The sequence below is a fragment of the Myotis lucifugus genome, unplaced genomic scaffold, assembly GCF_000147115.1.
Source record: "Myotis lucifugus unplaced genomic scaffold, Myoluc2.0 scaffold_1856, whole genome shotgun sequence".
In the NCBI taxonomy this organism is placed as follows: Eukaryota; Metazoa; Chordata; class Mammalia; order Chiroptera; family Vespertilionidae; genus Myotis; species Myotis lucifugus.
The window spans coordinates 1-14,548 of record NW_005872904.1 but is presented as its reverse complement, the minus strand read 5'-3'; the positions used below and the strand labels follow the sequence as shown (position 1 = coordinate 14,548).

At 52.7% G+C, this 14,548-nt stretch overlaps 1 protein-coding gene across 1 annotated transcript; it reads left to right on the top strand.

Moving 5' to 3' along the window:
• The first annotated feature begins 5,902 nt into the window (after positions 1-5,902).
• Positions 5,903-10,395, top strand: LOC102416963 (patr class I histocompatibility antigen, B-1 alpha chain-like). Its single transcript, XM_023748818.1, has 10 exons — positions 5,903-6,084; positions 6,281-6,365; positions 6,603-6,721; positions 6,836-7,164; positions 7,397-7,672; positions 8,258-8,533; positions 8,653-8,772; positions 9,209-9,241; positions 9,375-9,422; positions 9,576-10,395. Exons 1-10 carry the CDS (start codon positions 5,903-5,905, stop codon positions 9,578-9,580), a joined length of 1,473 nt encoding a protein of 490 aa, XP_023604586.1. The 3' UTR covers positions 9,581-10,395.
• The last annotated feature ends 4,153 nt before the right edge of the window (positions 10,396-14,548 follow it).

Here is a 14,548-nt window from a genome sequence, read left to right as displayed (position 1 = left end):
TGCACAGTACCCCAGCCTTTCAGCCATTGGTCCCCTGTAGCAACGTGTCTCCTTCTGATTGGTCCCCTCATGCTATATATACCCCTGTAGTTCCACAATAAAACGGATCTGCGTCACTGAACCTGGTCTCCGGAGTCGTGCATGCAGACGCCCTAGCGCGTTGGGGCTCCGTCATACTCACCTCCGAGGGACCCCCTGCTTCATTCCAGTGTGCTGAATGGGAGGCTCATGGCAACTGGCGGGGTCCCATAACTGTTACTCCAAAGTGGCATGTTCTGTGCAGCAGGATGTCCTACATTTCGTGGGCACTTTGACTGAAACTAGGGCCCAAGACGGCTGCTGTCCATTAAAGGTGTCCTCTTCTGGCTAGAGAGCTGCATCAAGCAGGAACTCCAGCAGAGCTCTACTGAGAAATAGCCAGGGCTGAGCCTTTCCTCCCTGGAAGCCTCATGCAGCTGAAAGGCAGAGCAGCCGCTGCTCTGGCACGTCTCTGCCACTAGAGGGCGGGGCAGAGCCGCAGCTCAAGCACTGGATGCTGGGAGCTCCATGTGGGGCAGCTGTGGCTGTCAGGGACTGGAGCTCATCAAACAGGCACAGAATAAAGTATCCAGCAAGGAAGGTGTTAGGCATTGGCCAGTGATGTGGGCTGGGAAAGAATTCACAACTGAGAGAAGAGAGAGAGACCTGGAGGAAATTCAGTCTACTTTCCAGGGGAGGAAAGGGCCAGTGTATTGCTAGTCAACACAGGCAGGAAATAAAGGATCTCCTGCTCTTATAAAGCAGAGGCTTTTTGCTAAGGGACAGTGAGGGGAGGGGAATTCTATTGAGGGTGAGCAGATATCCAGGGTTGTCTTGAAAAGTTACATTTTCTTTGCTTTCCAGGAGACAGTCTGGCAGATGTGCTAAAGAGGTGTCTCATCAGTATTTTCCCCCAAGCCTCTACAGCTCTTAGAGCAAAGGTTATGAAGAGCTCAAAAGAGGCTTGATTGAAGGGAACAGGGGAGAGGAATTTTCTGCTAATGAGAGACTCCTTGGTGCTTGCTAACTTTCCCTGAATTTTGACAACAGTAGGTGGGAGGAGGGGGGTGCAAGAATGTAGCCTGGAGAGTAGCTTATCTTGGTCCTGCTGAGCTGTTTGAATCAGAAGAGCTAAAAATTTGGGCTTTCATTACCAGGTGCTTCTCATAAATTGTGGAAGGCCACCGCACAGAGAAAAACAGGCCCGTTTCCTGTCCTTACAACAGGTACCTTTGCAATTTCACCAGGAGAAGAGTTGGAACTAAAGGGAAAAGGGGACATTTGCTTTCAACAACTATGAGTAATGAGTCTTCCTGACATGAACATGACAGTGGGCTCCGGTAGAGATGAGGAGGGAAGGGAATTTGAGGTCATCTGTGAAAGTGGTTTCCCTCACCAGGCACAGGGCACACGTCCACTGCAGGGATATAAGTCAGCTGCTCCGGGGCCACGCTGGCCTTCCTGGGTCCCAGGAAGCACTCCCAGTCACTCCTCACACTTGCCCCGATGTCATGCAGCAAGCCCTAAGGGAACCATAGACATAGGGCTGTTTCACACTGGGACCACCCCATCTTTTACCGAACATTTCTCCCCTGAGCACAGCGCTTTGTAAGAGAATTAAAGCAAGGGGATGTGTGCTCTTGCTCTCTGAGAGTTTCCACAGAGTCCTGGACAAGCTGGAATTGTTTCGGGCAGGGTCCCCACGGGAAGCAGGTGGCATGCCCACATTAGGGTAATTCACAGAGGGGTTATGCACTAATGTGTGGGAAGGTGCAGGGACCCAGCAGAGAGCATGCAGGAAGGAACCCAGAGTTTTAGCAGGGAAGCAGTTACTGCCCCTGAATCTGGCACAAAGGGAGGAAGTAGTAATGTGGAAGCTGAAGGGGAGAGTCATGGAGAGAAGGCCTCCTTGTGAGGAACTGGCACCTCAGGTTGCAGCCAGCGCCAGGTGACCCCACAGGGAGCCCAGGGGAACACTGTCCTGAGAAACGTGTCGCCTGTCAGTTTCCAACATCACAGAGGGCACTTACACAAACCAGATGGTAAAGCAACTGCACACCTAGGCCATAGGGTGGAGCCTATGGCTCCTACGCTACATACTGTACAACATGTTACTGCACAAAACAACACAGGATTAAATCAAGCACAAGAGAAAATGATGTCATCAAGGGATACAATAGCCATGAGATGTACGAGGCTGCTGCCAGCAAAACACTTCTACAGCCAACAGTTTCTCATAAGTAGAAAGAGTAGACTCTAAAATAACAGTGACAGCGGGATGGTGGGGGTGAGGGGAATGGGAAATGATTAATGGGAGAACTTATATGCATATATGCATAGCCCATGAACTCAGACAATAGAGCAGTGACGGCCTGGGAGGGGCGGATTCTGGGAGGAGGAGGTCAATTGGGAAAAAAACAAAGAGAATATCTGTAATACTTTCAACAATAAAAAGCCTATCTAATAAAAGAGTAATATTCAAATTAACCATCACTCCACAACAAAGATGGTGGCACCCATAGCTGCTGGGCAGGACACTGGCGGCGTCACCCCGGCAACATGAGCCCAGCAGAAAAGCAGGGCCACAGGCAACACCCAGCAGAGCCTGCTTGCCCATCCTGGTGGTATGGAGCAGGCAGGCCCCGCAGAGAGCAGATAACCACGGGGAGTGGGCCCAAGCCATCCGTATCACACCCACTGAGGGCTCCCGAATTGGAAAGGGTACAGGTCGGCCTGAGGGAATCTCCCCACCCCTGCACAATTTCATGCACCAGTCCTCAAGTAATTTAAATAAAATAACAATGAAATATGTAGAACAGTAAATACATAAACCAGTAGTATAGACATCCATTATCAAGTACTATGTACTGTGTGTAACGGCATGTACCATACTTTTATGCCACTGGCAGCCCAGTAGGTGGTTTCCACCAGCATCCCCCACAAACACATGAGTAATGTGTTGCCCTATGACCTTATGGCAGCTACAGTGTCCCTAGGCAATAGGAATTCTTCAGCTCCATTGTAAGATATGGGACCTCCTTTGTATATGTGGTCCCTGATTGACAGATACCTCGCTATGTAGCCTGTGACTCTAACAATGCTGGCCTTACTCTATTCCCTCCCTCCAGGTCCTTTTGGGGTCCTCATTGGACAAGACTAATGGAAAGCCAGAGGGCCAGGGATTCGGATGGGAGAACCCTTTAGGTCAGACTTCTGGGGAAGACATCAAGCTGGACATAATCACGCTCACCTCAGATAAGCCATTTGCACGTCAAACCTATGGTGCATGCAGAGGCTCACCTGGGCTCACTGCAGCCAGTCTGGTCGGTCGCCAGAGAGTAATGAGGGCCGCTGGCTGGTCTGTGGGAACTGTTTCTTCCCAGGAATCAGAATGTTGAGCAGTTGTTCTCAGTCTATGTAGTTCTTGGCAGGTAATCTACCTTTTCTCTTGCTGTTTCTCAGAGCGTCTCTTTATGTTTGATAAGGTGAAATTTTATTATGATGTGTCCAGATCAGAATTTCTTTTTATTTATTTTATTTGAGGCTCATGGGGCTTCTGGAATCTCTGGAATATCACATCATATCAGGTCACTTTTGAAAAATTCTTAGCGAATATCTTCTACCTCATTCCCTTTTCCTCCTTCTGAAACTTCCATGTTGGATCTTGCCATTTTGTTTTGTTAACCTGTCTGTGATATTTTCTATTTATTTTGTCTCTCCGGAGTGCAGTCTGTGTAGTTCTTCAGCTCCTTCCAGTACACCAGAGCTCTGCCTGAACCCAACCTGCTGCTCAGGATGTTCACTGAATATGGTTTTCATTGTTTCCCGTGTGTTCAGTGAGTGGGTGCACAATGTGCTTCTGTTTAAATCTACCTTGTCAGTGGATGGTCTCTTCTTCAGTCATAATTCTGATTTCCTCATTTCTTTCTTCAAAAGTGTAAGACATGTATGTTCTAGAAACACTGACTTCAATACCTGAAGCCTCTGTAGACCTGACTCCTCAGCAGGTTATCTCACCTAACGCTTACTTGTTGGGCCTGGTTTTCTTTTTATTTTTAAAAAATAATTATTTGGATTTTGAGGTCAGAGTTCTTGGAACATCGTTTGTAGGAATGCTCTCATACCTGGTGTTGGTGGTTTCTCTAAAAGGGATTTGTATTTGCCTTGGCGGGTACATGGGGGATGGGCTACTACCAGCCTGTGGTGTAGCCTCACTTTCTTGGTTTGGGATTTTGGGGGTCCATGCAGATAGGGCGAGTTTGATCTCCAACCTGGCATGGGAACTGTCTGCTATTACACATTCTTTTTTTTTCTTTCTTTTTTTTTTTTAAAAAATATATTTTATTGATTTTTTACAGAGAGGAAGGGAGAGAGATAGAGAGTTAGAAACATTGATGAGAGAGAAACATCAAACAGCTGCCTCCTGCACATCTCCCACTGGGGATATGCCCGCAACCAAGGCACATGCCCTTGACCGGAATCGAACCTGGGACCTTTCAGTCCGCAGGCCGACGCTCCATCCACTGAGCCAAACCGGTTTTGGCTATTACACATTCTTAATAGAAATGTTTGTTAAAATCAAACTTCTAGGTCCCAGCGGCTGTCTTTAGAGCAGCCTGTGGCTTCGGTGCACAGTTTCCTCTGCATTTTGCACTCTGTACGTTTGCATGCATGGATTTTCCTTTTCCCCTTCTCAGTTGTTGTTGTTTTAATCCTCACCGGAGGATATGCTTTTACTGGTTTTAGAGACAGAGGAAGGGAGAGAGAGAGAAACATCGATGTGAGAGCCAAACACGGATCAGTTGCCGCCAGTATGAGCACCAACCAGGGACAGAACCTGCAACCCAGGAATGTTCCCTGACCGGAAATCAAACCTGCAACCTTTTGGGTCACAGGACAACACTCTAAGGAACTGAGCCACCTGGCTGGGCATTCTCTTATCAGTTTTAACTCTTCATTTTGAAAAATCTTCTAATAATTTTTCATCTAGCTTTCATAGTTAGGTTAAGCATAGATTTTTACACTTGTTTTCTGTAATATGCCCAGAGACTTTCAGTCTGAAAAAAGAAATCTGATAGCAGTTTTTGTTTTAAACTTTGTGCCGGGTACTGTCTAACTACAGAATGAATTATTTTATTTAATCCTCAAAACAATCATATCAGGAAGCAATGATCAATCTCACACTTTATAGAGGGGCAATGAGGCTCTGAGAGAATAAATAAGCTGCCCAGAATGGCATGGTTATTAATTGATGAAGCCACAGTGAACACAGCTGTCTTAAAGCGTTGGAGACTCTAGTAAATGGTAGCAGATCTCTTCATCCCTAAGCACTTAACCAAGTTGTTTGTTTTTTCTTAACCAAAGTCAAACCTAAAGTGGCAAATCTCCATCTGAGTTCAAACAGGAAAACAGCCATTACAGGTCTTACAGGGGTGTGGGAGGTACTATTAACCTCAGAGCTCACAGAATGGGAGCGGAGTTGCGGGAGGGGAGGTCTGCATGTAGAGCTGGAGGACCAGAGAAACTGTCACCCATGGGCGAACACCCAGTGTTCATCTGTGTTGCTGTGTAACAGAACATTGAATAAGTGACTCACACTTTATGTTATTCCTTCCACTTGTCATGGCCTTTGGTTTGTTTTCAGGGTGTGGAAATTATAAACAATGTTGCTTTCAGTTTTCTTTTATGCTCCTGTATCTCTCAAAGGTATTCATCTAGGAGTGCTCTGTGCCCTGGGAGGTAGCTCTCTCTGTGTTACTTTATGGTATGAACTATGTACCCCAGTGCTCCCCCAGGTTCTGGAAAACTGGGAGCATTAGAGCATTTATATCTTACCCCATTGTATGCCATAAGCGTCTGCTGATTGGCCCACATTCAGGGTGACATGGAGGCTGCCAGCTCTGAGTGGGACTGGGACCTGGCAGGACACGGCAGCAGATCCACATCCCGGTGCAGTCAGCCTCCATCCAGCAGCCCCCTCAGCGCTGGGGTCAGTGGTGGGAAAGACGCTGTGGAGCTGAGCCAGGCACCAGTGGAGCAGCACAGAGCTGGCCCCGGGGGTTCTGGGTGAGGCCCCACCATCCAGAGCAGACACACACTTCCTGGGTGGGAAGGAGAGTTGAGGAGCTTTATAACTCTGGCTGCAGGGCTGTTTAGACACTTTGCATATGAAGCCTCTGAAATCACTCATTTTACAGATTAGCTTCCTGATGCTCAGGCTTCCCAAGACTGTGGTCCCCCTGCCCTTCACTGGTCTTTTCAGGCCCAACTCCTCCAGGATTACAGAGGAGACCCTGTCCTCCGCCTCCTCTCACAGGGAGCTCGCTCTCTGGCATCAAGGTCCCAGGGTGAGTTTTCCTCTAGAAGAGTCCAGGGCAGAGGTGAGGGTGGGAGGCAGAGAGCATTCCAGGAGGAGAAGGGGAGGAAAGGGCTGGTCCCAGCCTGGGGAGTCTCCCTGGTTCTCACACAGCCCCTGAGCAGGACTGAGGGAGAGGGTGTGACAGAGCTCTCCGTGCAGGGGAGGGGTCAGGGCAAAGTCCCAGGCAACGCAGACGCCAATCAGGATCACCTTTGTCCCCAGTTAGAAGTCTCTGCGGACTCACCAGGACTCAGACTCCCCAGACCTGGAGGATGCTGCTCACGGGGTCCCCAGCCCTCCTCCTGCCGCTCTGGGGGCCCCTGGCCCTGGCCCAGACCTGGGCGGGTGAGTGCGGGGTCGGGAGGGAATGACCTCTGGGGAGGAGAAGCGAGGGCACCCGGCGGGGGCGTAGGACCCCGGAGAAGGGCGTCTCCACCCCCACCCGCGCCCATACCCCAGACCCCACCCCGTCCTGACCCCTCTCTTCTCAGTCCTGTCCCCCTTTTCCGGCCCCCCAGGCCCCCACTCCCTGAGGTATTTCTACACCGCGGTGTCCCGGCCGTACCAGCTAAGGCCCCGCTTCATCATCTTGGGCTACGTGGACGACACGCAATTCGAGCGGTTCGACAGCGACTCCGAGAGTCAGAGGGTGGAGCCGCGGGCGCCTTGGATGGAACTGGAGGAGCCGGGCTACTGGGACAGGAGCAGGAGGAACGCCAGGGACTCCGCACAGACTTTCCGAAGGAACCTGCACACCCTGAGCGGCTACTACAACCACAGCGAGGAAGGTGAGCCAGGGGCCCCGGGGCCGGTCACCATCCCCATCCCCACTGAAGCCCCGAGTGTCCGGGTGGGAGCTTCACCCCGAGACTGCGGGCCCCGCGTGGCCCCAGCTCTGCCCCCACCCGGGAGGAGCCCGGGGGGGATTTGACCAGGTTTTACTATCATTTTCTGTTTAATCCCCGTGGGCGAGGCGGGGGGCGGGGCTCAGGGGACGGGACTGACCTCGGGGCGGGTCAGGGTCTCACACGCTACAGTTGATGTTGGGCTGTGACATGGGACCGGACGGCCGCCTCCTCCGCGGGTATCACCAGTACGCTTACGATGGCACCGACTACATCGCCCTGAACGAGGACCTTCGCTCCTGGACCGCGGCCAGCACCCCGGCTCAGATTACCCAACGCAAGTGGGAGGAAACTGGTGAGGCTGAGGAAAGGAGACACTACCTTCAGGACGACTGCCTGGAGTTGCTCATCAGATTCCTGGAGATGGGGAAGGAGGTGCTGCAGCGCGCAGGTACCAGGGGCCTGGGGCCTCCCTCCTCTCCCCTGGGGTTGAGGGTCCTGCAAGGAGAAGGGAATGGGATGAGTCAGAACACCCCTCCTTTTGCCCGGAGTTTAAGTCCGCCTGGGTTTTCAGATCAAAACTCAGAAAGTGACGCCCACTCTTCTCTCAGGGACACCTAGGGGTGCAGTCTCTCAGGGACAATTAGAGGGGAGACCAAGCCTGAAGGAACTGAGCAGCGGTTCCCATTGACCCTTCAGGGGCTCTGGGACCCAAGGGGGACTTGCTCTCTCAGGCCCTGCTCCCTGCCCCTCCCCCAGTGTATCTGAGGTCTGACCCCGACTTTTCTGAGTCCTTTGGCCTCCACCCAGGACAGGACCAGAAATCCCTTCCTCCCCTTGAGACCTGCCTCCCACCCTGGCTGTGTCACTCTGACTAGAACTTTCTAAGGAGGATGACCTCTGTCCAGGCTGGTGGTGCTTGTGTGCTCCCTCGCCAACCCAAGGTGCCCTGTCCACACTCAGGTGGTCACATGAGGGCTGCTGGAGGGTCCCCTGACAGTGCCAAGTCCCTGAATTTCCTCACCCTTCTCCTCAGACCCTCCAAAGACACACGTGACCCACCACCCCATCTCTGACCGTGAGGTCACCCTGAGGTGCTGGGCCCTGGGCTTCTACCCTGCGGACATCAGCCTGAGCTGGCAGCGTGATGGGGAGGAGCAGACCCAGGACATGGAGCTGGTGGAGACCAGGCCTGCGGGGGATGGGACCTTCCAGAAGTGGGCGGCCCTGGTGGTGCCCCCTGGAGAGGAGCAGAGATACACGTGCCATGTGCAACACGAAGGGCTGCCCGAGCCCCTGACCCTGAGATGGGGTGAGGAGGGGCGTGGGCACAGAGCCTGTTCTCAGGAAAGAAGGGGCCTGTGGAGGACTTCAGTGGGGTTGGGGCTGAGGCCTGGGGGTCAGGGCCCTCACCTCCCCTTCCCTTCCCAGAGCCACCTCTTTGGGCCACCTTCCCCCCTGTGGGCCTGGTTGTGGGCCTGGTCATCCTTGGAGCTGTGGTCACTGGAGCTGTGGTCACTAGAGCTGTGATGTGGAGGAGGAAGTGCTCAGGTAGGGAAGGGGTGGAGCCTGAGTTTCTTGTCTCACTGAGGGTTCCCAGCCCAGGTAGAAGTGTGTTCTGCTTCATTAATGGCAAGTACCATCCCCACACGTGTGGTTGCCCAGTGTGGGGCCCTATTTGCTGACACTCACTCTTTAGTAAGACACGTGTGGAAATGAGGGACAGATTCATCACCTGATGATTCTAGTGATGGGGCCTGGTTCCCAGCACTCCCAGGTCAGGGAGGAAGGTCCCTGCTGAGGACAGACCTCCGGAGGGTGGTTGGTCCAGTCCCCACAAGTGTGGTTTCCTCAGGTTTCCTGATCCTGCCCTGGGTCTGTAGTCACAGTTCTGGAAACTTCTCTGGGCTCCCGGACTAGGAGTTCCTTTAGGAGCTCATGGCCCTGGGTCCTCCCTGTCTTCTCACGGGATGTTTTCTTCCCACAGGTGGAAAAGGAGGGAGCTATGCTCAGGCTGCCAGTGAGTATGGAGGGTGACCCCTGAGATCCTGTGATAGTACAGACTGGATCCCATGGGAACCTCACCCCCATAGTTCCTCCCTTAGTCTCCTCTCCTGGGGGCTCTGACTCCGTCCTGTTTTGTTCTACCCCAGGCAGCGATGGTGCCCAGGGCTCTGATGTATCTCTCTCGGCTTCTGAAGGTGAGACTCTGATGATAGCAGGGGTTGGGGCGAAAGGGACAGGACTGGGTGATGGGGATTCTTTGGGACATAGTGAGCCTGCGGAGGGCTGTTGAGAAGGTCACTGCTTACAGCCACTGAACTGAGTTTGTTCATGATCATTTTCTTCCACAGCCTGAGGCACTTGTCCGGGACTGAGTGATGGGAGATTTGTTCACGCTCCCACTTTGTGATTCAAGAACCTCTGATTTCTTTCTGCAAAGGGCATCTGAGTGTGTGTGTTCCTATCAGCATAATGTGAGGAGGTGGGAGGCTGGCCCACCCCTGCCCACCACACCCCCTCCTCAGCCTTTCCTGTCCAGTAGAGGCAGGGCTGGGCCCTCCCCATTCCTGTTTTTACTTCCTGGTGCACTCAGCTGCAGCTTCTTACTGCCTGATTGAAATAAGAGTCTGGATATGCATTCTTCTTCACTTCTTGCCATGAAGGGGTGACGGGTTCCTTAAAGGAGAACAGCCCGGCTGGTGTGCCTCAGTGGCTGAGTGTCCACCCAGGAACCAGGAGGTCATGGTTGGATTCCCTTTCAGGGCATATGCCCAGACTTCAGCTCAGTTCCCACCAGGGTCATGCATGTGAAGCCAATGGATGTTTCTCTTTCATCATTGATGTTTCAATCCGTCTCTCCCTCTTCTTTCCTCTCTCTTTGAAAATTAATAAAAACATATTTTTGAAAAAAATTAAAGGAGAAGATCCTAAAATTTCAGAGGAAATAAATGGAAGCCCCAAGAACTGGTCAGGACCTGTGTGTTTGCTGTGCTGAGGCTGTTGCAGGGGGGACAGGAGAGGCTGTGAGGACCGAGTGTGGTCAGGGCTGTGCCCAGTTGGCTCCCTGGTCTCTCTTCAGCTGGGTCACCTCTCTGCTCCTTTGTTCTTCTCACCTCAGGAGAACCTTGTCCCACCAGGACTTTCCATAACAGGGACTCAAACCTCCCCAGGCCTTGTAAATTGTCCTAATGAGGAACATCTCCAGACCCGTGGGCAGCAAGGCCTTCCTGTGTCCGGGTCAGCCTAGGCTCAGGCCTGGGTCCTGCCCTCATCCCTTATCTTCTTGGACTGTATTTGTTGTTTCTTTGTTTGTGTAGAGCAGTGGTTCTCAACCTTCTTGCCCTTTAAATACAGTTCCTTATGTTGTGACCCAACCATAAAATTATTTTCGTTGCTACTTCATAACTGTAATGTTCCTATTGTTATGAATCCTAATGTAAATATCTGATATACAGGATGGCCTTAGGCGACACCTGTGAAAGGGTCGTCCGACTGCTAAAGGGGTTGCAACCCACAGGTTGAGAACCACTGGTGTAGAGTATTGTGCCTGTTTGTGTTCTTGTTATGAGTTTTGGTCTCATTCTTCTTTTGAGTGTCCCCTATCCAACATCAGCAGAGATGAGTTGTCTGTCATTGTGCCCACAAGGCTCAGGGGTCCCTGCACAGAAGAGTCAATGGTATGGAGAGATGAATTTTCAGTCTCATCCTGCTCTTGGCTCCTTCTAGGAATTGATTGTTCTTTCTATCTTTTCCTAAACTCTCCAAGGAACCAGGTTCTGGAATTAGCAGGGAGGAGGGGTCCTGTAATTGGTCATCTTAGATAAGTTCCTGTTGGAATTCTGCTCTGCTCGCCCACCCTCTCTCCCTGCCCTTCCCTCTAGTGCTGGCTGCAGTGGGAACCCTGGGATTTCTGAAGCAGAGTCTCCTGTAGATTCAGGGAGAGCCGCTCTGTGGGAAGAGCAGGTGCCCTGATGTCAATGTGAGAGCTGGCTGTGCTGTAGCTGCCACAGGACAGCTGTGGTCTGAGGCCACGTTAATGAAGACGTGTCACTAGCACAGTGAGGTGCTCTACACTGACCATTTCATGAACCAGTATTAGTTGTGAGCCAGATGTGTGACAGTGTTTCCGCATGTGGGGACCATTGAAAGGACAATCAGAAAAGCTGCTTTCTGTGGGACATACGTTGTGTTGGGAAGAAACAGAGTGAAATGAAAAAAGCACCGTAAACAAGGAAAGGCGTCTGTGTGACAAGGGGTAACTGTTCTGAGGAAAAAAGTTTTGGGGAAGGCAATCCCAAGTGTGCTGTGGGGGAACACAGACCCATGGGTGTTTTTGTTTTGTTTTTAATATATACACTGAGTGGCCCAGATTAGTATGACCACCCCCTAATTTGCCTACAAAATTTGTGCATTGGGGGAATGGAGGGTGTCCCCTCAGGCCAGCCTGCACCCTCTCTAATCTGGGACCCCTCGGGGGATGTCTGACTGCCGGTTTTAGGCCTGATCCCTAAACCCAGCAGTTGGACATCCCTCTCACAATTCCAGGACTGCTGGCTCCCAACCACTCACCTGCCTGCCAGCCTGATCACCCCCTAAGCACTCCCCTGTCCGCCTGGTAGATGCCTAACTGCTCCGCTGCCGGCCCGATTGCCCCCAACTGCCCTCTCCTGCTGGCCTGGTCACACCCAACTGTCCTCCCTGCCTACAAACGTAAGGTGATCATAATAATTTGGCCACTCAGTGTGTGTGTGTGTGTGTGTGTGTGTGTGTGTGTGTGTGTGTATTATTGATTTCAGAGAGAAAGGGAGAGGGAGAGAGAGAGAGAAATATCAATGATGGGAGAGAATCATTGACCGGCTGTCTCCTGCAGGTCCCCTGCTGGGGATTGAGCCCACAACCCTGGCATGTGCCCTTGACCAGAATCCAACTCAGGACTCTTCAGTCTGCAGGCCATCGCTCTATCCACAGAGCTAAACCAGCTAGGGCGTGTCTGTTTGATTTGGGTGGCCAGTCAGTGGGGGCCTCCCTGGGAAGGTGACCTTGAGGAAAGCATTGAAGGACATGTGGCATTATCCCTGAGGATGTAGGAAGGAAGTCCTTTCCAGCAATGGCACCTCCAGTGGGAATGGCCTGGGACAGGAGTGTGTCTGGTTTAAGAGGGAGGAGGCCAGTGTGGGAATGGAGCAGAGAGTAATGGAGATGAGATAAAGACAAGGCCAGACCTCCTGGGCCTGGAGGATGGAAGAGGCCGGGGACTGTGCTGAGTGAGGAAAGAGCCACAGGAGAGTTTAGAGCAGGAGAGGCCTGGCCTGATTCCCTCTTTAAAGGATCACTGTGTCTGCTGAGCTGAGAACACGTGGGAGGTGAAGGGGCAGTGGGGAGGCTGGGAGGGGCTCCAGGCTGGAGAGGCTTCCAGGGGCTGAGGAGTGGAAATAGTGGGCATGCTGGGATTCTGGTTCCTTCTGAAGATGGACTTTAGAGCGAGCCTAAGGGTTAATCTGGGGCATTCGAGAGAGGAATCAAGGTCACCAAAAATCTCAGAGGATATAAGTAGAGAGACAGAGTTCCCATTAGCAGAGATGGGGAGACTCTGGAGCAGCCTATTTGAGGGGCATCACAGCCCTTCATTTTAAGAGATGCTGGAGCTGAGTGTCTGTCAGCAACACACGGGAGTCGTCGGATTGGCAGTTGGACAGATGAGTCTGGAGATCAGGAGAGATGTTGGTTGGAGAAACAGAGTTGGGAGGCCACACAGGTAAATAATATTTAAAGCCTTGAGAACGGACAAGGTCACCAAAGGACTGATGGCTACAGGAGACCAAGGGAGCAGAACTGAACCCAGGACCCAGTGCTGAGCCGTCTGTTCAGACCACACACCAGAGCCGACTGCACTGTTCCGTCTCCGGGTCTAGAAGGCACAGGGACCATGGAGCCCCCAACGTTCCTGGGCTCAGGAACAACCTGGACCTCTTGTTGGCTCAGGACGTCTGGAGCAGAGTGTGAGAGGCTGGCTCTATCCCAAGGTGCTGATGCTGCTGGTCTTCACATCCCACATTGAGCAGCGAGAACCCAGACCAGGATCCCCGTGTCTGTGTCGGCCTCGCCTGCAGGGTGTTACACAGGTGGTTCCTGTCTGTGCCTAATTCTCTGGGTCTGTGGGTCTGGGAGAGGCTGGGGGTTTTGTAAGAAGCTCACAAGCAATCCTGGGGCTCAGCCAGCCTGGGAACCACTGAGGCCAGTGCCAGAGCTCAGGGTGGGGAGGGGTTTTACATCCACATTTAAAGGTTTTCATTTTTCCTCAGAAAGAGAAGGGAGGGCATTCATCACCAGTTATGAGACATGATGTTGGGAGTTACGTGTCATTCTCTCTGCCATGGGGTAGAGTCAGGTGGAAGAGTTAGGACATGGGCCCTGGGTCCCAATAATAACATCTCTGAAGGCTGCTCTCTGAAACTGTTCCCCAGATACAGTCCTTGGAGCAAACAATGGAATCACAAGGGACCACTGAAGGCCAGGATGGCCTGCTGCTCGGGGCTGGGCTCAGACTTGGCAGGGGCACTGGCCCAGTTAATGGGACCCTGGAAACCCCAGGACTTTGGGACCAGGGCTCATCCCTACAGGGGCAGCCCAGCCCTTTGCTGTCTGTGACCCGGAGGACCCCTTCTAAACACCAGCAGGGGAACCATGGCACACCCTCCCCTGCTGTTCTCCTCCCTGAAACCTCTACCCCTCTGTGTGCTGACTCTCCCCATCCTGACCTCCTCAGGGGCATCCTTGCCTTCCCAGGCCTGACACCCCAGCCCCACCCCAGCCCAAGCTCTGAGACAAGTGGCACTAGTTCCCAGGAGGAAGGTGCTCTAGCTCCAGAGGCAGCAGCGGGAACAGGGGACAGGTTCTTGTGTGTCCAAGGTCCCAACAGGGAGACTAAGGACTCCTGGTTTGATTGTGGGGTGCAGCTGGACCTGGGAGCCAGCGGTGATGGCCCAGGAGACCTCGCTCTTTCCTGAGGCAGCGTCCACGGTGACTCAATGCGGAGGAAGCATCCACATCAGTGTGCATTTGGAGAAACACTTTGCACCCCGAATTTGACATAAGACAGGGCCCCCCTTCTGTGTTCAAAGCCCTGTTCTGGTGCTGGGAGCAGAGGGACACCCTGGGAGGTCCTGGCTGAGCAGCAGAAAGGGGAGCTGGCTCTTCTGTCCTCAGCCCTGTGGCCACACGGGGGCGCCGCCGCGCTGTTCCCGAGGCTGCCTGAGCCCTGGCAGGGGCTGTGCTGTGAGTGGGTCAGAGGGAGCTGATTTGAAGGCAGGGCATCCGCGTGGAG